General features: G+C 38.9%; 1 protein-coding gene across 1 annotated transcript; it reads left to right on the top strand.

Moving 5' to 3' along the window:
• Nucleotides 1-3: 3 nt before the first annotated feature.
• TRIP13 (thyroid hormone receptor interactor 13) lies at nt 4-14,507 on the top strand. The gene is made up of 14 exons (XM_064443780.1): nt 4-252; nt 486-588; nt 2,158-2,323; nt 2,622-2,751; nt 4,510-4,565; nt 5,853-5,943; nt 7,477-7,549; nt 8,537-8,600; nt 8,847-8,933; nt 9,777-9,883; nt 10,942-11,095; nt 11,273-11,385; nt 12,590-12,659; nt 13,236-14,507. Exons 2-14 carry the CDS (start codon nt 497-499, stop codon nt 13,347-13,349), a joined length of 1,317 nt encoding a protein of 438 aa, XP_064299850.1. The 5' UTR covers nt 4-252; nt 486-496; the 3' UTR covers nt 13,350-14,507.
• Nucleotides 14,508-21,395: the final 6,888 nt, after the last annotated feature.

Below are 21,395 nucleotides of genomic sequence, written 5' to 3'. Positions count from 1 at the left end.
CCTTCCGCCCGCCGCGGAGGAAGATCCAGGTCAAGAGGGGCGGCCCGGCCCGCCAGCCCGCCTTTTACAAAAAAGCCGGTCGCGCTGTCCCGCTGCGCCGGGCCTTTTTGGCGTTCTGGCGGGGCCTCCTCCCGTCCCTGCCGCGCAGCCGCTCCGCCCGCCAGGGTGCTGAGGGGACAGAGGAGCTGCGCGGCCCTTCCGCTCCCCGGGGGGACCCGCGATCGCCGTTCCCGGGGTCGTGCCGGGCGTGAGGTGATTTTCTGTCCCCGCGGGGGGAGGAGCGGGCCGCCCGTGCGGGCGACTGCGCTTGCGACGTGTCCCGTGTCGCGACGGCATCGCCGTCTCGCGTGGGAGGGAGGGAGGGAAGTGCCGGTCCCCGCGATGGGTAGGTCGCGGGTGGGGTGCACGGCAGCTCCCGTGCCGGAGAGGAGCGTGTAACGGTCGCTGAAAGTCTGCTTCTGCTTGGTGTATCTCCCTCCCCGCAGGAGCGAGAAGGATGGACAAAGCCGCTGGGGATTTGAAGCAAGCGCTCCCAAACGTGTGCGACGGCGTTCAAATACACGTGGAGGTTCATCAGAAATCGAGCAGGTCTCTCTCCCCAGAGCTTTACTTGCTGCAACTTGTGTCTGTCGCCTCTTGTCCTTGTGCTGCGCGCCCACAACAGCGCACAGCGCTCTGCTCAGCTCTCCCTACGCTCTCCCATGAGTTCCCGCACAGGTGTATCTTCCTAAGGCTGAACAAACCCTTTTCTCTCATTTTCTCTTTGGGCGTCATGTGGTCCAGTCTCATAATCGAGTTGGTGGCTGTATTCCAGACTTGCTCCTGTATATCATTGTCTCTTGTACAGCAGAGCCCCAAACTGCGCAAGTACTCCAGATGTAGTCTCACAAACAGCCAGTAGACAGAAAGGATCACTTTCTCTAACGTTTGCACTCTCGCTAGCACAGCCTAAAATAAGGTTGGATGTACTTGTAGCAGGGCCATGCTGCTGACTCATTGCCAACTTGTCCACCAGTACCCCCGGGTCCTTTTCTGCAAAGCTGCTTTTCATCCAGCTGGCCTCTGGTCTGTCTTGTCTGGGCAGTAGATGGAGAGACATGATTTCACTTTTACTATTGTTGGAACTTCAAGAGGTTCCTGTCCAACCGTATCTCCTACCTGCAGAGGTCCCTCTGAATGGCAGCCTAGTATATTGACAGCTTTCCCTGCTTTGGTGTTATCCATAAAATTCCTGCAGTTGCTTTCCATCCCGTTGTCCAGGGTGTAAATGAAGGTGTTGGTCCCAATGTTGACAGCATTGCCCCATCTTTCCCTGCCCAACTCACTGGGAGCTCTGCTTAGGCTTTGTGCTACTAATCACAACCTTTTTAGCTGGACAGTCCAGCCACTTTGTTGACCATTTATCCAGTCCTTACCTTACCAATTTGGCTAGCTGGGTACTATGGGAGAGTGTGTCCAAGGTGTTGCTAAAGTCAAGGTGTAGAATATCCACTGCTGTCTCTTTGTCAGAATACAAGGAACTGGGAATTTGCACTGGGAATGCATCACTGAATTTGTAAAATTAAGTTAAAGCCTTTCTGAAATCTTAAAATGGTATTCCTTTTCCTATAGTTTTTGTCTCTTCCACTGGAATTCCCCTTATAGCATGTCCCCATCCTGATGTATCAGCTGTCCTCAGGCAGGAAAGCATAATTCCAAGCTAAGCATACCAAATTCAGTCTAGTAGCTTGGCTATGTGTTTTTCTGTTTTCCCTAGTGAAACACAGTCAGACCGCATAACTGATTTCCATTCTTGAAATCTAGCTGTGTCATTCCATGTCTGCTAATGTGATGGCAAATACTAAATAGTATTCCTTGGCTTTGTGTCCTTTAATGCACAAAATGAAAACAAGTGTCAAACTTGTTGCTTTTGCAAACAAACTGAGTTTGACAGGGTTTTTTTTTTTTGCAGAATGTTACGGGAGGGTTGAGTGGGTTTTGGTTTTTTTTTGGTGGGGGTTGTTTTTTTGGGAGGGGGTTGTTTTTTTGGGGATGGTTTTTGTGAGATGGAAGCTGTTTTCTGTATAGGCTTAGTGTATGAAATATAGAACTCTGATATTAGTTCATGCTTCCGTATAAATGTCAGTGCCATAAATAATACTGTTTCTTTCTTGTTAGTGTGGCCAAGAAAGAAGATATCAGGATGAGTGTCTTAACTCTGTTGAACAGACATAACATTGTGTTTGGTGATTACAAGTGGACAGAGTTTGACGATGGTTTCCTTAACAGCAATGTGCAATCTGTGTCGATTGTGGATACGGATCTGAAACTGAAAGACAGACAGGTATTCGCGGTCAAGAATGTACAGCTCTGTTCATATGCCTGTGAACTAGTTGTAGGTACACTAGTGAGCCTAAGGACATAAGCAAGACAAGATCTATACACCAACGTTGTATCTTTTATTAGGCTAACTGGTATAACCAGGAAAAAGTAGCTAAGTTTTTCAGCCTGCACCTCTTAGTAAGATCTGAAACACAAATAATAGGCTTCAAAGCTGAATGCCAGCTGAGAACTGTGACTGATATGTTATAATTAGCTTTGAGGAATACGATGTATTAAAAGTCTTTTTATGTGCATTCTAGCCTATTGACTTGAGCAAAAGCAGTCTTTCTCTTCATATTTTTCATCTGAATGAAGAAGGACCAAGCTCTGAAAACCTGGAAGAAGAGAATGAGGATATCATTGCAGCTAACCACTGGGTGCTACCAGCAGGTACCCGTGTGATATTTCTGGAAGGTCTAGAGCAATTACAATGAAAGAAAATCTTGGAAAAGCTAAAAGTATTTATAAGGTTACTTGTTAAAGGTATTATTTGTATATATTGTTTAACTTTGTACTTTGTTGATGGAACTACTTTCTATCTGTCTATTTCATATAAATATATATATAGCATTTTAGATGATATCCCTGAGAAGGGCAACAAAGTTGGTGAAGGGTCTAGAGAACAAGTCTTCTGAGGAGTGGTTGAGGGAGCTGGGGATTTTAGCCTGGAGGAGAGGAGGTTGAGGGGAGACGTTATCGCTTTCTATAACTACCTGAAAGGAGGTTGTAGCGAGGCAGGGGTCGGTGTCTTCTCCCTAGTAACAAGTGATAGGACGAGAGGAAATGGCCTCAAGCTGCGCTAGGGGAGGTTTAGGTTGGATATTACCGAAAGGGTTGTCAGGCATTGTAACAGGCTGCCCAGGGAGGTGGTAGAGTCTCTATCCCTGGAGGTATTTAAAAGAAGGGTAGATGTGGTGCTTGAGGATATGGTTTATGGTCGACAGTGATAGGTTAGCGGTTGGACTCTATGATCTTAAGGGTCTTTTCCAACCTTAACGATTCTATGATTCTGTATCATCTAAAATATATTTGCACTTTCTTCTGTATGGTTTTGACTGAACTACTACAGGTATTCCGTAACACATCCTTTATTTCTGTAATACTTGTGGATGTGTGGAAGTAACAGGTCCTGTGGAGTAAAATGTGTACTCATAATCAAAACTGTGCAAATTTTTAACCCTACAAGCTGTGTTCCAAATTTTTGTTTGGAGACCCACAAGAAACTCATCAGTTTAAACATTCATTTTCCAGAGCCCACTGCTGGCTTCCAGCCCCCAAGACAGTGCTGCTCTTCTATTTGGAACAAACAAACAAACTAAAGAGACTTAAGAGTCCTGAGAGTGTCTTCCAAAAAGAAGAATAAGGCTTTGCTCTGCAAGAGAACATGGCCTGCCTGTCACTATCTTTTGCTTGGGGAAGTTGCATTCTATGCCTGAGGAGAAATGCAGGTGTGAGCTTAAGCTCAAAGTGACAGTCATTCTGAGACGTTTCTTGCTCTTTCCATGTTGTGAAAAATCTAACTATCCATTACATTTCTCTTCAGGAAGAACTCAATCTGATACTTTGAGAGTATTCCCATATTATTGTGGTTTATAATTGTTCAGTTTCTTTTGCTCTTCTTTGCTGAAAGCTAGAAAGTAACTCCTAGAAATGTTTGATACCCAAATCACAACTTTAGGCTTTTATGCATTATTCAGCTACATCCTTTTTTTGTCCTCTACATGTTCATGTTAACACTAAAAAAATAAAGAAAAAAGAAAAGCAGAATGATAAAATTGGGCTTAGAACCCTCCTCCCACCCCAACTTTTCATAGCTCTCTATCTTGGGGAAATGTAGGTCCATCCCCTACTGAGGGTGGAAAGAATGATATTTTTCCTTTCATGTTAAGAAATTGGGAAGGTTAATTTCTCCTCACAAGAGGAGGAAACAGAAGTTGAGGAAACAGAAGTTATGAAACTGCTGAGTTTGTCTGTTAGAAAGTAATAACTCATGATTTTTTCAATATGTTTTACTTGCTGTCATATATCTGCTCTTAATCCTTAATTTCAGTCAAGAATAATTTGAAAACTGCTTTGTGCTGCAGGGTTAGATTACAAGTTCCCAGATTGATTTATCCTAAACATGTACATATTATATTGCTTTTGCAGCTGAATTCCATGGCCTTTGGGAAAGTCTCATATATGACACTGAAGTAAAATCACACGTAAGTTGTCAATGAATAATGATTAAAATTGCTTGAAGGAGATGTCAGAGTTGAAAAGTAGCCTGTTTCAAGTTTGCTGCATGGAGAATTTATTTGGAAATCAACACCTCAAAAAAATCTCTATATAATTTTTGATAGTTACATATTTCTCTGATGTACACTTAACAAAAGAAGTCAGAGCTGGTGTTTTGAGATTAAACATATCTCAGATGTATAACAACATACACTACTTTGAAGTCAGCTTTGCAAAAAATCTCATAAAGAATTTCTTCACATTCATTGGCTTATTTTACAGAAATCAGAAGTTTAACAGCTGGAGGTGTTGTTTTGGTAGCAACTTAAAATTTCTCAGAAGATTTTCCCTTTTGCTTTAGGCATATTCATCAGCCTGTGTGAAGAAAACAATGACTGTTCTGTAGAACAGGGTAGAAATTTACTTTATTAAAATTCTGTACCTTGTTTAAGGCTAGTTTAATTGCATTTTTTTCTAGAAGGGGAGAAGAAAATTGGTGGAAAAACATAAATTCAAAGAGGCTTAGAAAAATACATATGCAGCATTCTTTGAAATCAATTTTCTATTTCTCCATTGTGAAGGTCCCAAAATATATGTTGTGTCTTTGCTGTGGGTTTTTTTTTAATGATAAGGCAATTTTGGTGGTTTGCCATCACTAAAAGAAGTGTGTCGCTATCGGCTGTACCTGCAGTGCTTCCCTTCTATTGGCACTCTTCTTACCTTGTGGTAAATTAACTGAGGAAACAAAATCACTAAAAGTGTTCAACTTATTGTGTGATGGGCTAATCTGCACCTGGTTTTGTCCCATTAATTGGTCCATTGTGACCACAGCTAATGGTCGTGTAACAGAAGCGGTGGGTGCAGGCTCAGCAGATTGGAACTGGAATTTAACTGTGTGTTTCTGGCAGCAGCTAGACAATTGATTGGTTTAGCTGTAAAGTCAGCCAGCACTGCTACTGTTCATACAAATGCTCGTTTAATGATTGGACTAGGGTGAGTGCACTCCCACTTGAATGCTGGTAAGACATTCAGAAACAAAACAGTTCCAGTGCCAAGTACCTGCTATTCTTTTTCCTGAGGGCAGGAAGGAAAGGAACTTCAGACCTTTGCAGAAAGAAAATTTGCCTATGGTTAAAAGACATGAGGCCAATTTTTTCTTGTTTTTTTTTGTTAAAGAGTACACATTAGACTTTATTAGGAGATTGCTTCTATTTGTAATTGTATTTTCTGATACATCTCTAATTTGTGTGTCTCTCTTTCTCCTCTTCAATCAGTTGCTTGATTATGTGACGACAACATTACTCTTTTCTGACAAAAACGTTGACAGCAACCTGGTATCGTGGAACAGAGTTGTTCTGCTGCATGGTAAAAACAATCTGTCTTAAACCAAGTAGATTCATTGGCCATCTGTTTAGACTTTCCTTCTGGAAAAACTTGTATTGCAATTCTGTGTAGTGAAATTAGATGATCCAGAAGCAGCAGAGAAGTATTCTGTCTAGAATTCAAATTTAGATGAAATGTAATGTCAAAATCAAATCAATGTTCAAATGTACTATGTTTTGCAGGAATTTAAATTCTAAAATTTATAATGCCGTGATAATAGTTTGTGTTTTTTTTTTAATTTTCATTTTTAAGTTATATTATTACTTTTTTTTTATAAAGTGCAAAAATAATGCAGATACCGGGGACATTAGGAGTCGTATATTAATTACAGTTCTATCACATTATTAAAAAATTTGTTAGTTATGGTTTTATAAAAACTTTAGAGGAAACTGGGAAATCAGTCTGTGTGTTGTGTTATTAACACCGTGTGTTCTATTGCCAAGTATGAAGGCAGTTCTCTCGCCAATTGAGTTATTACTATTTCAGTGAAGCCATAATCTTCAGTCAGTCCTAGTTACTGTTAGGAGGTTGTACCATAAACAAGATCAACATCAATTGAATCCATTTTCTTGCAAACTGCAGCTTGCTATTGATTAATTACAATTTTGTTGTCAAGACTGTTATTCAAAGATAAAAGGTTATAGTGGAAATGTTTGTTATGAGTGTTGATTTTGCTTAAGTTATAACTATCAGTTTAGAAGCTGCAGGATGTTTTTGTCTGGAAAACTATTTCAGGCTCTTAACAATATATTTATGATAGATATATTTGGTTTTAGTAGTGAGCTAATTATTCTGATCACAAAGAAGTTAATACTGGGAAATCTGTAGCTGTTGTAGTGCAAAATACATTTATGCCATAATGGCGGTACCTGCTTTGAATGAAAGTACTGTCATCTGGTTGATGTCATCGGTTTGTTTGGCACCCACACGTCATCTTCCATACGTTCATAACCTGCTTAACTATGCTTGTACTTGTCTGAGTGGAGAAAGTCTGTGTCTCTTCTGTAGTTGTCAAGCCAGATCCAAAAGGTTTGTCCCAAAGCATAATTCTTAAGATGCTCTGTGTTGCCCCAAGGTAGAGATTTCTGGGAAAGTGGACAGCTGATCAAACTGGGCATGATGTGTTTCTGTTTTGCATGTTAGAGGAGTATGTTTCAGGAAAACATAAGTTTAAGCATAGCGCTGACTTTTGAGAACGCTAATAAGCATAAGGCCTGCTAGGGTGATACCATCCGCTTCTGTGACTGTTGAGTATTTTAACTGTGTGGTGTCTGCATACAAACTACTACCCTAACTATACTAAAAATTGAAAATTACATAAATTCAAAGCTCAGATCTAGGACTGTAGAGGAGTAGGCAATCTTCTCAAAATACCCTGGTGTTCACAGTCGTTGTCTGCTGTGTTTTTATTCTACAATTAGTGCTGTAATGAAATACTGTAGTTAAAAAAATGTTACATGTCATTAACAATCTGATGCAGATTCCATATAATATATGGATCTGATTTCAAACCAGGCCCTCCTGGAACTGGGAAAACCTCTCTCTGTAAAGCATTGGCTCAGAAGCTGACAATTCGACTGTCGTACAGGTGATAATTTTTAGAAATTTTAGTTTACTGTAGTTTACTATTGCTAATTGTTCTTTTTCAGTACCCCAAAGGTATTTAATATTTGATTTCAAGTAACTGGTGCCAAGTGCTAATATTCATAGTTCTTTATAGTGCACCTGGCTAGGAATAAAATTGATCTGACAGAGAGACTGGTTAGGGTATTTTAATGCCTTTTAAAATGTGTAATTATTTGTGCCCGGGTATGTAAAAAATTCCAGTGGTGATATAGTGATTTGTTCGTGCTTACATTGTATATCAATGAATATTAAAGACAAAGGATCACAGAATATCAAGCAAGCCTGCTATTTGTATTTTCATGTTCAAGAAAGCTGGTTTTTAATAGGTAGTGCTTTTGTAATCAATTTGTTTTGTACCTGGATTGCCTAAATACCACAGTCTGCAGAGGTCAGTCTGTATATCAGACAGGTAATAAGAGCCTCAAACTCCTTAGCAACTTAAAAATTTGTATTAAAAAAATGTTATATAAAATACTAGGTGTAATATAAATAATGTGTAATTATTGGAGTGATCTGACTCTAGCCCAAGCTGAGTTTATGATAAACGTGGGCTGTATGGTTCAGTTATTTTGTCCTTTAGGACATCCATGCGGAACTAAGTAAATAAGCTTCATGCTTTTATATATGTTTTTACTATACTGAACAAAATCTTACAGGAACAGAAGAATGAGGCCATTAGCATGGTAACTGTTACTTAAACTATATTTAAATAGCACCTACTCTAATTAAGGAATTCTGATACCAATTTAATATAAAGAATTCTAATGAGACATGTTTCTAGAAATGACAAACTCAAAACAGGTATTATATTTTGAAAAGTGAGTCATTTAAAGTAGTAATTCACAGAATTCCCAGTTGAAATGGAGAGAATGAGACTTATGGAAGTTAATGATATCACTGACTTTTATTTACAATAGAGTTGACACTTCTTTTTCCCTTCATACTTTAGGTATAGGTATGGACAGTTAATTGAGATAAACAGCCATAGCCTTTTCTCTAAATGGTTTTCTGAGGTATGTATTGATGTAGCTACTTAAGTAGACTTTGTGTTTTAGAAATTACACTGTTGAGCTTGTTTCATATAATAAGTGTGTGCACTGAAGATTACTCAGAATAATTAATGTGCTTGAGAACACTTAAATAGAAGCAATATTAGAAAGTTACTTTAAAACCCAGGTGTTTCCATCATAAATATGGTAAGGCTTGGAAAGTTGTGTGGTAAGGAAATAGTTAAATATATGTATATGGTGTCTTTCTAGAGTGGCAAGCTTGTAACCAAGATGTTCCAGAAGATTCAAGAGTTAATTGATGACAAAGATGCTCTTGTATTTGTACTGATTGATGAGGTATGATTCTAACAGCATTGATGTACATAAAATGTATCAGGAAGTAAATTGATGGGAGGGATCTGTGATAATGCTCATTCATAAAGAACAATAAAAGCATATTTGTGGTTTTTTGTAAGTTACATAACTTTGTGGAGAAGAATTAATTTTAATCTTGACCGCTGCAGATTGGAAGGATTTGGGAGGAACACTACGATTTAGCAGGCAAATTCCAGCTGAAAATGAAGTGAAACCTTTCTTGGTGGAACTTACACAGCAGACAGGGGTTTACAAGTGGAGTATTGTTTTAAACTTTAAAGTAGCCTAGATTTGTATTAATTGTGCTCTTATGTATGCTGTAAAGCTCTAAAAAGTATTATTATGGTTCAGTTCATTGTCTAGGTTCTCTTCAGACTTGCATGCATAAGCAGTTTAGTATGTACCTTATTAACTTTGTTACATTAGAGTTCCTATGGGGAAGCTCATTCTAAACTAAATTCTAAACTCATTCTAAAGTCATTATTCCACTGTGTGTTCGTTTTTGTCCCTGCTGGCCCCAAAATTTAATTAAAATGAAACCCAACCTCTGTTCCGCTGTCTAAACAGGAATTTCACACACTAACCGTTGCTTCCTTGACATTCCTTCCCCTCCCCCTGTAAATTCCCACTTAACAAAAGATTTTGAAGATGAAGTTTTAGATACCAAACATAAGGATCTGAAGATATATTGTCTGGGTTATTTGCTTGGTGCCACCACTACAAATGTGCAATCTTTTATGGGTTTTTTTTTGTGTTTGGTGATTTTGTTGTTGTTGTTTTGTTTGGTTGGTTGTCTGATTTGTTATTTGGCCTGTTATTTTGTAGGTGGAAAGCCTCACAGCAGCCCGCAGTGCCTTCAGGGCAGGCACAGAGCCTTCAGATGCTATTCGTGTGGTGAATGCTGTGCTGACACAAATAGATCAGATTAAAAGGTAAACTCATATATTGCAACAGCAAAAGGTAATTGGCAGTTTCAGGATTCCTGCTAAATCTTAATTCCTACTTAGAATACTAAACCAAATTGGTTAGTGAACTATTTTTTGTTGATGGTAAGAACTGTGAAAAGAAATAGGAGTAATCCAACAGAATGTTTTGCATGTGACTGAGCGTACAATCAAATCTGCAGATTGTGTACTTCCTTTAAAGCTAGGGAGAGATGCAGGACAGATGGTCATGATATCTGCTTGGAGACACAAGAATAAGATCAGTGAAGATCTTCTGGATGCCAGTCTAAAGCAGACTTGCACAACACATGGCTTGGAAGCGATCATTAATGGTGCTGGGTCCACTTTGCATGCTGGATTTAGTGCGGCATACCATCTCTTGTTTTATTCCTGTCACTTCCCTCCCCTTTTTTGGGCATACTTGGCTCTGTTCACAGAAAGAAAGGTGCCCTAGTATTTGGCCCTGTCTTGCAGCAAATTGAAGGTCAGTGGCTTATTCATATGTATAAGTTCATAGGCTTCGTCTGAAAATAGCTATGGTTAAGCATGTTCTTTCAATATTTCTTAGAGCAAGGAGATGCCACTTCTCTTTTAAGCTCACTCTAATGTCATCCGCAGTTACAATGGTGTCACATTGCCAGTTAATCTGTATACTTTCTGCTGAATTGAAATGGAAAACATGTAGATTAAATTAGGTTAGAGGTTCAAATTTGCAAGTCTTCTTTTCATAATCTTTTGTGTGTGTGTGTGCGTCAGAAACTATGCCAGTGGGCTCTAGATAGTTAATGTACATCATATCTAAAATAGGGTTAGAGAAACTATGGACACTTGAAACAGCTGAAAAAAAGAGACTGTGCATTGAAATAGATTGGTGATAACTGGCCAAGAGCTTCAGATCGTTTAATGTAGTTGCTGGCTGACAAGAGTGATGTGACTGCTTATTGCATGAAATGGCTTGAGTCATAAGAAGGAAGGTGTCAGTTTGCCAGTCACGAAAGGAGATAATTCTTCTACATGTGACCTAAAAATCTGCTTTTATCTTGAAGGTATCCCAATGTAGTTATCCTGACTACTTCAAATATTACAGAGAAAATTGACATGGCCTTTGTAGACAGGGCTGACATAAAGCAATACATTGGACCTCCATCCACTGCGGCAATATTTAGAATATATCTTTCTTGCTTGGAAGAACTGATGAAGGTAATATTTTTGAAAGCAAGGCTGTAAAATCTCCTATTTTAATAAATTTGACAATCATACTTCCTAAATAACAAAAATACACAAATTTCATTCCTTCTCTGATTTCCACTCTTGCTGTAGAATTTAATTTTGAATGTATTTAAGTTTTTCATATAACAGTATAACTCTTCTTTCCAGTGCCAAATAATATATCCTCGACAGCAGCTCCTGACCCTCAGAGAGCTAGAGATGATAGGCTTCGTAGAAAATAATGTGTCACGGTTAAGCCTTGTATTAAAAGAAATCTCAAGGTAAGATTCTGAAATTCTACATTTTTTTGCATATATACATATATATATACACACACACACAACATCTAAAATGAGTTGCGGAATGATGTTTAAAAGTAATTGAATTTCATAACACCTAGAGTTCTGAAATATAACAGGTTTTTTTCCCGTTAGGGTCAGTGCAAAGCCTTTCAGGGGACAAAAAGCGGAAGTAACCAGGATTTGCCAAAATTTCTTAGTCTGAGACCTGGCTTGGCTTGGTACTGCTTCTGGTTTCTGCTTTGCTCTTTGAAGTCCTCTTGACTAATTGCTGGCTGGATTAGTGAGATGCTTTAGGTTTCATTGGATATTGAGAATTGTAACACAGTTCAGCGGAAATAGCATTGGCCTTCGTTCCTACTAAGGAAGTGTCTTGGAATGCAATCTACGAAGTCAGCTTTGCATCAAGATATAAGTGGACAGAAGCAAAGGGGGAAGAAGTGAAGAGTGTTATGATTTGCTGAGTGTGCTAGTAGAGCAAATAGTCTTTCACTGCAGCGTAACAATCTTTGAAACAATAAAAGTTATATTCACAATATCAAGCAATATTTTTTCTGAAGTGCTGGTGCCTATGAAACAAAACAACATTCCTAAGGTCAGGAAAGTGTGTTTTCCCTCCATTCCTGAAGTAGGCAATCTTAACCAGTGAGGAGTGACATAAAAGCAAGCAAGTTTTTCCAGGCATAGAGGTTTGGGTTCTACATACACAGAGTGGTGCGTGGAGGAGACGAAAACATATATCAAGCAGGTGAGGTAAAGGAAGCTGTGTGTAAGTGGTAGGAAGAAAGAGGTAAGCAGTAGCTGTGAGGTCCAGACTTCAAAACAAATTTTGAAGTCCTTCCAAGAGCGGATGGAAGGTTATGTCTGTACCCCACCCTTTCAGTGTAGACATTTCCCCAAATTCCTGAAATATGGCACAGTGATGCAAAGGGCATGATATAAGCTTCGGCAGGCAAATGTGACTATGCTATTTCTGTACCCTTGCTTGCTTTTCTGTACTCTATAGCATTCCATAGGCTGAAGTTGTCTGTTCGCTTCCTGCTTCTGCCACAAGTGCTACAAGTGACCTGCTGAATTGTGTGTTGAGTTTTTGAGAGCAATTTGTGGGAGAAACACAGAAAAAGGAAAGGTCTTTTAAGAGTGGATATGTAGCATTTAAGCAGCACTTTTCTCTTTTTTACTGTAGAAGAAGCGAAGGTCTTAGTGGCCGGGTCCTGAGAAAACTTCCTTTCTTAGCACATGCGCTTTATATTCAAGTAAGTTTATTATATTTAAGTAAGTTTATTCTACTAATTATATTTTGATTTGGTTTTGAGATGGGTGGGAAGACAGTTAGACGCTGCCTGAAGTAAAAGATTGGGCCTAAACCTCTCTTTTAATCTAAATTGCACTGTTTCTGCAGCTTTGCAGGCTGAAACAATTTTGTGGTGCCCATAATTTAAAATGATATTGAAGAAGGCAGGTGGGATTGACACATCCAACAGCATTCTACTTTTAATTAAATGTTGTGACAGAATATTGATATTGGTTCTCTGATAATTTCTTGCTGAAAGAAAACCCTCTGCCAATTTATAAATAATAATAATTTGTTAAAAACCTTTTTTGAAGCAAATCCATAGGAATAGTGATTGACTCAAGACTTTGCATAGTTTGACTTTGACTTTACTATGCTAGCTGGTTTAAAACAAACCCGCTGTTTTATGGTTTGTAGCATTTTGAAAATTTTGTAATACAGAAGTCAAATATTTCTCTTAACTACTGTGGTTTGTATGTAAAATATTATGTATGCCTGTTGCTGTAGTGTGTCTAACAAAATGTTCTCTTATTTTCAGTCCCCCAGTGTTACAATGACAGTGTTTCTTCAGGCTCTTTCCCTTGCAGTAGACAAACAATTTGAAGAAAGACAGAAACTTGCAGAAAGAAAGAAACTTGCAGACTGTGTGTGATACTCTACTGTTTTCTAGTTGTCCGTATTGTTAGCACTGAAAACTATGTATTTTTCATACAAACTGTGCAACTGTAAAAACTATGCATCTGTAAAATAGATTGTCAACACCTTAAAAAACCTGGAATGCCTAATCTAATTTTTCAAAACATTCATTAATAAACAATTAAGAAACTTTACAACATATTTTTCCAAAGCTTTATTTCAAATGCCAGTAAGAGGATTGTAAAAAATTCTTGCTAAAAGTCAGTTTTCATCTTTTGCAGTTATTAAAAGTGGGTCGACTTCTGTTCCTTGTTTCTTAATCACTAACTTTCTATCCTTATATCTTCTTTTGTATTTCTAATAGCAATAGAAATTCAGTCTTTGGATCTGATACTTCTGCCATAAATGCAATATTTCTTATTGCTTCTGAAATAACAAGAATGAAACTGAGAAGGATTCAAAGTGCTCAGTGATGGCCCAGACCTTTTATACTGATGCCTCTTTGTCTTGAAATTTAATACCAAGTATTACTTTTTTTAATTACATCAGATTCAAAAGTTTAAAATCAAGAGATCACTTAATTGTATTTTGTAATACTACCTTTTTGTGGTGTTGCAAGGTTGTGAACCAGAGTGGACCATGTTTTCTCACTGAAGAGTAACTACAATGTGTAAGAAAGGGTCTTTAAAATACATGAAGTTTCGTTTTGCTCCGTTTTATACACATGACATAGAAGTTACAAATAATCTGTGGAGGAAAATATTTTGTAGTGCAAAAGCCAGGAAATGTATGTATCCAATTCCTAAAGGAACAGAGTCAACTTTTCTATGGTAAATACATATCCTATATAATACTTGTTACAAAACTGTCAACTCTTCTTCTTGTATTTTATCTGCAGTCAGCTGAAAGAATGAAACGGTAGGGGAGTTTCCAGATCAGAACTTTAATTTTTCTTAATTGAAGATAAAATAGTGAGATTTAAGTTGATGATATCCAGTTAATGCATGCCTCCTAGCTGTTGATATTGGAAATACTTTAATGATAGTACATTTTGTTACTTCCTTGTTTGTATCTTTTAAATCAATGTTATACTATACATTCATGAGATAAAAGATTTTGTTATGAGCTGTTTTTATTGATGAATGCCATATGTGCATTAAAAAATTGTACAGAACTTGTCAAGTGTTAGTAAATTTTTATTATGGCATCTATACTTATGTAAAGAGAGCCTCTTTGTTAAGCCTGTCTAAGTGTCTGTTCATGCATTACTTTTGAAAATAACTTATTAAATATTATTCCTTATCCATCCTCCATAAAAAGAAGGGGGGTGGGCAGCAGAAGATTGTGCCAAGTTCAGTCATTTGCAATTGTGTATGTGCAAGAAACCTCCATGAAAGCCATGTATAGGAAAACTACAGAAAGGCAAGATTTTATACAGACTCTAGTCCATAGTGGATTTGTGGCTTTCAAAGCTAAAAGATTGAGAGACTTAAAAGGAGTATTCATTGAATACAGGTGTGTATTTTTATGTGTGCCTGTCTTCATGATCCACGTAATAGATATTGGAGTACTTCCATGGTAATGCAAAAGCATGGAATTATCTTCTGGTCTGGATTTGAGATTCTTTATGAACTGTAGAGGCTCCACAAGTTGCAAGTTCTTGTGTATGTTTCATTGAGGGTATATACATTTCCTCTGCTTTGAAATCAGACATTACTAGTGCTGTCCCTAAATCAGGGTTTTTCACCTGGTGTGCGAAGTGCCAATCAACACAGCGAGCCGAGATACTTGTCTTCATTGCGAGTCTGCAGCGTGGGGTGCCGGACATTTAACATCAGCCAGCAGAACTTTTAGAAACACATAGGGTCTTTTATACCAAACAATAACGAAGTAGTCACATTAAAATGTCAGATAGGTTACTTGTACAGAAGTTTGTCTGCGCACATACCTATTTTCAGTTTGGCTCATTATATTAAGATGTGTTTAAATTCACATCTAAGGTCTCCTAAGGGTGTGCTTTTTAGTATTATAATTACCTAGGGTAACCAGAGGTCATACTTTCATCCTCTAAGTTACCACTGAGGTGTTACTGCTGTGGCTTCTGCCTGAACAATGGCTAGCCCCAAGGCAGGTATTCGCAGCTCTTTGTTTCAGGGGCTTTCTGTTCTCGCCATCTAGGATTGAAGGCTGACCATCATGGTTGTTTTAACCCTTCGATATCACTAGCACTGCTTGTTTGGTCTTTCTGTAGACTCATTGATTATTTCAAGGCTATAAAAACTGTGAAGACCAGCTCTTCCTACAGTTTACTCTTTCCCCCATGCTCATTCCTTGATCTGAGGTGATGTCATTCTCCCCAGCCATGTAGTTTTACCTTTTTCTTAACATTTACCTTTTCGCATTTACATTTTTCTTAGCATTTCATAGATATTCTAAGTATTTCTACTCAAACTAGAACACACTAGTATTCTGAGAGTTGAGCAGAATTTAGAGACCATTTTTAGTATATGCAATTTTGCATGGATTTGTGCTATGGCTGGCAATAGTTTAATTTTTTTAAAAATCCTAGTTAACTAATTCTAGTGAGTTATTACAGGTGGAAATTCCAGAAAGAAAATTCACGCAATGAGGGAGGCTTATTTCTCTCTGTTTTCCAGTGTGTGGAAAGTGCTGGCCTGCAACCCCTGCATAGAATGGACATTCTGGAATTTTTTTCTCTTGAGAATTTTGGTTCAACACAGTTTTAAATTCTAAAGAATTAGAATCTGTATCTTTGAGGATAATCACCTTGAAGCAGGTTGTATTTGTTTTGGAGGGAAGTATTTTCCACTCCTTTTATTGAAGATACATTCTTTTATATCCACGAGTACAAAATAAATGAAGCTAGACAGCATAAAATGCAGAGCCTTACTGCAGCAACCTAGGGATTGGGCCATTCAGCTGCAAGAGGGTGCTTGGGAGGTCCTAGACTGAACTGCTTCTGTGTTGTATTCAGTGACCATCTACTCTGAAGTATGCACTTTTCTGCAGAACAGACAGATGGTCACATCAGCCCCATGGAATCTTCTTTAGCCTTTTTTTTTTTTTTTCCAAACAGGTAGCAATTTTATTTTAAGGAAGGCAGGCAAAGAATGTTTGTGCTCTGCTTGGATTGTCTTATGGATGTCCAGGACTGCTCTAAGGCAGGACAGATCAGATATGAAGAGTCCTCGGAGTAACCTTCCCCAGGCAGTGCAAGCCTATCCCATGCTCAGATGCATTAACCGTGGCTGCTCTTTGCACAAGAGACTCAGTGGCCACACATTAATCCTCTGTTTTCTTTCCATGTTCAGTTAAAGGTAACATGGAGGGAATACTCCTCTTTTCCCGGTATAATTCCAGAAAATTTTTTTTTTATTTTCAAGCATAACCATAAATTATAAACAACCATCTGTTAACACAAAAGCCTCTCTACTTTGTTAACAGAGTGCTTCTAATTCTGCTCAAAGCCACTAGATGGCAAGCATGAATCCTTGAGTTTTAGGAAGTCATGTGAGAATGGGAACGCTGACTTAAAGTTTCAAAAGCCCTAAAGAAGAAGTCTAACTTTGCTGCAGTGAAAATCCCTCCTCAAAATGTAATGTTTGCTGTAATGTAGTGTAACACTATAGAATTTCTCTGCTTAGCCTTACAGAAGGAGAGATTCTGGGATACAAAATGTTTTGTCAAATAAAAAGAAGCCATTGCAGAGTTTGATCCAAAGATGAAAAAAGTGGTGCGTTTTCCATGCTATGGCAGAAGGTATTTTGTGCTGTAGCTTAACCATCTCATCCACTGGGTGATGGGTTTAGAAAAATATCTGGGATCTAGGTCACTATAGGAATAGATGATGAAATTTTAAGCCTGGTGAGGGCAAAGACTCAGCATAGCATGTTAAAGTGTGTGGAATGTGGGGTTTTAAAACAACTCCTGAAATAGTGAAGTGAAATCTTTTCTTTTCCTTGCAAAAAGCAAACATAGACCCTTTGCCAAGCTGAGCACTGCTTATTTTATGGGATATTTCTGTGACTAACATTTTTCCAAGCAGCTAAAAGTGTCCATTTCTGATCCAGATCCTATGACATTACTTTTAAATTTGGGGGAAAGGAGGATGAAAAGGGAAATTTTTTATTACCCAGTTTATCCACTGGAAATTATACAGAGACAGTGATTTTTCTAAAATTAATCTGAAAAGTTCAGTAACTGTCTAAAACTTTGGACCTATGGAAATATACAATTCATTCCAAATGAATTTAGGAACTTTCATGGCTCACTTTTAGTGCAGTGTTGCACTTTATAATTTTCAGTTTAGAAAGGGATGAGAACCCACAGTAGGGAAGCCAAGGCCAGACACTGAGAACAATATGACGATTTTAAAGCAAGTTTCTAGAAATCAACAGAGGGTTTGTGTTTATTTAATTTATTTATATGTTATATATGTGTTGGTAGGTGTTGAAAAGAATAAAGTTGATGTGGTCCACTAAAAAGTGTTAGGTAATTTGGTAAAGAATGAGGACATAGATGCATGCATTTTAAATCAGACATCTGGGGTTGTATGTCAAACTGCTGGATCTGAGACAAAATAGCTTTGCCTACAAATTTTGATAATGGTACATAGAAGTCTCTAAGGATCAGCTCTGAGTTTAAATGAGATAATTAAGATCATTAAAGAAGTTAATTAAAGAAACATTTCTTTGCTCAACTTCAAGCCAGATGAAGTTGTATTTCATATATAATGAGCCTTTATTAGAACAATGAATGAAGGTCCAGTGAAGTCTTCCAGGTAGACTTGAGTAAATAAAAGCATTGTACATAAAGCTGTGGTGTTCTGTCCAATAAGTACAAAATGTATTTTTTTGTAATAATTCTCTCCTTTTACTTAATATAAATTACATTTATATAATAGTCCTTCCTTTTGTTTTTATCATTTGTTCTGTGCCATGTAAAGAAATCCGCTACTTGAATCTTTGCTCTGACATCCACCCAATGCATTTCTGGACAAGTTGCTTATATTTTAGCCTCCCCAGTTTTCTTATCTGTGATTTTAAAGTAATTTGCCCTCCTAAAGTGTATTCAAAGGATAGACTAGTTGATATTTGCTTATATTTAATTTGTCTGCTAAGTCATTCAGGGAATGGGAGTGGTCCGAGCCATTCTTGTCCACTTCCACAGAAAGAATTAGGGTGTTTGGTGGTGTGATTTCTGTAGAGAATTTCTAGCACTGATTGTCACTACCCTGCATTGTCTTTTACTAATCAGGCTGCCATACAGTGTCTCCTCTCTGCTGCTGCTGAGATAAACTCTCTGGGAAGAAGTTTCCAGCTTTTTACCATCTCTGTACGAGTTGGTAGTGGAAATAGCATTTCCAGTGGAATGCCCAAATTTGAGTACAATGCTTGAACCAAAATCAGCTTAAACCAAAAAGCAGTATGTGATCTGTTTTATTCCTTTCTAAGTCTGCATGCATTCTTGAGGCACTAAGTAGTAAACAGAGATTGGATAGAGCATGTCTCCTTATAACCAGTAGCTGGTTTGACCTACCATGTTGATGAACAATGGCATGATTCAGGCAGAGACCACAGACAGTGCCATAGGAGCAAGTGTCTTTTTTCTTGTTGCTGGTCTCAAACTAGCCAAGTAGTTTAAAGGAATTCATTTTATAATGAAAGGCTGAAAACAAGAAAACAATAGTGTCTGAAAAGGGATCAAATCCAGAATTCAGAATTTCCTGCATGGTGTAAAATTCCAGAAAGTAATTTCAAAGTGCAGCCCATAAACAACGAAAAACCCCACAGAATAATGGTGAAAGTGACACAAAGTAAGGTAGATTATTCCAGTACACTTTTTAACCATTTTTTGCTGTTTTATATCTTGAGGGCATTTACATCTTGCATGGATGAATTGGTATTAGCCAGAAAACAAACCAAAGCAAATTCCCCTGACCTAAGACGTTTTTGTACTGAAGTGCTGCCGTTCATGAACAGCTGCTGTTCTCAAAGAGCTGCTGTTTGCTGGTATTCATGGAGAGCTGCAGTTCGCAAAGGGCTGGCTGCCCTTCATGAAGAGCTGCTGTTTGCCGCTGTTTGCCAAGAACTGCCATTTGCGAAGTGCTGCCAAATATAACCTCCTGTCTCAGTTATGTCACAGTTCATGTCATAGTCATGTCACAATCTGTGTCACAGTTACAGATGGAAACCAAGATGGTAACTTCTTGAATCAGACTGTGTGTACTTTTTAATATCAAGTCAAGAGCTGTTTCTTCTCTTATGGGTTCCTTGAGTAGCCTTTCCAGCGTACTTTGTTCTGATGTTGTATCCTCCAACTGATTTTTTTTCCTTCATTTGTGACATGTCTATTTACTAATATTTTCATGTGAAAGTAGGCATTCCAGTTACTCTATATTGTTTCCTAGATATCCTAAATTGTGCAGGAAATTTGTGGGGTTTTCAGCATCCTTTTTAAATGACGTGATTCTTTTTCTGACTTTTTCGTTGTTTTCTATTTGACTATTGCCATCTCCTGCACTACCTTTCTTTCAAGGCTAAATCAAAATGTACTCGGCAATATGTAGCAAGCTAAACTGGGGAGCACACTGTTTTCCAAGCAGCTTTCCTTTCCCCTAGATTTCTTTTGTTATGGTATAGAAATAAACTGTAGTCATTAAAACTGTAGAAATATTTGTACAGCAATTTGCTCTGGAATTCCATTTTACATAACCTCAAGCAGTGGCATGATGCTGCATATTCTCTGACTGCAAGCATGCTTTAACATTCCATCCCCAGCCGACCATTCTTATTTCCCACAGCAGTTTGTTATCTCCACATTTATACTGGTGCACTACTTGTACAAGTCTGTTGAAGAAGAAGCGAAGAGCTGTCATGGAAATTTCTTTAAGGGTTTTTGCTGCTGGAGAGAATGATCATCAAATTAATCCATCTGAGGTACTCATTAATCATTAAACAGGCCAGTTTCCTTACTCTAGCTTGTAGTCTTCTAGGAATAATGCTAGGCTGATACCCAGTCCTCTTAGCAATTCAGGTGTGAAGCAGTCAAAAACCCCTGCTCCCAGTGAAGGCCTTCATCCTAAAACTAGTTGTGCTCGTGTTCAAAAGGGCTTGGAAGAGCATGCTGCTGTTTTCACTCTGGCTCAGGATCATCACAGCAAATTCTGCTTGAAGGACTGTGGGCTGTCAGTTTCTCAGTTGAACAGAACTCAGCATCATCTTAAACCTGCCTGCAAACACGTGGGCCTTGTGTCAAACCATGATGTGAGCACCACAGCTTGGGGGCCATGCATGAAGCAGAGCAAAACATACACCTAGGCCACTCAGTTATAGGCCTGTCTGATTTTTATCATCTGCTATCAACAGAAGTGCAGAATCCTGTTTTTTCTAATGTCATACATATAGACAGGAACTTGCTATGTTTCAATGTGAAACTGTGCTGGTTTTGGCTGAGAAGGGGTTAATTCTCCTCACTGTGGGGGTCGGCTACCTTTCCAGCTTCCCGCGCTCTGCCGCGTGGCGGGGGGGGCTGGGAGGGGCAGGGCCATGGTGGGGGCGGCTGACCCCGACTGGCCAATGGCAGGTTCATTCCATACCATGTGACACCATGACCAATATATTGAGGTGGGGGCAGTTGCAGCGCCAGCGCGGAGGCGGCGCGGCGTCGGGTCGGCGGGCGGCGCGCGGCTGCGGCGCGGGCAGTTTGTTCCGGCGGTTCGTTCCCCCTCTCCCCTCCCTTCCCCCCCCCCCCCCGGGGCTTTGCGCCTCTCGTTGTTCTCCTTTACATTGCATTTCTACTGTTGTTTTCTTTTAATTTTAATTATTAAACTGTTCTTATCCCAACCCACGAGCGTTACCCTTCTGATTCTCTCCCCCATCTACCGGTGGGGCAGTGAGCGAGCGACTGTGTGGGGCTGAGCTGCCGCTAAACCACGACAGTCTTTTTGGCGCCCAACGTGGGGCTCAAGGGTTGGAGATAACAACAGCTGCTGGTCACAGCACCATGTTGTCCTTTTTGCAGTTGGTGTTACAGATTGGTG

This window comes from Phalacrocorax carbo, chromosome 2 (assembly GCF_963921805.1).
Source record: "Phalacrocorax carbo chromosome 2, bPhaCar2.1, whole genome shotgun sequence".
Taxonomy (NCBI): Eukaryota; Metazoa; Chordata; class Aves; order Suliformes; family Phalacrocoracidae; genus Phalacrocorax; species Phalacrocorax carbo.
Note: the sequence above shows the minus strand (reverse complement) of the source record. Positions and strands in the feature narration are given on the sequence as shown.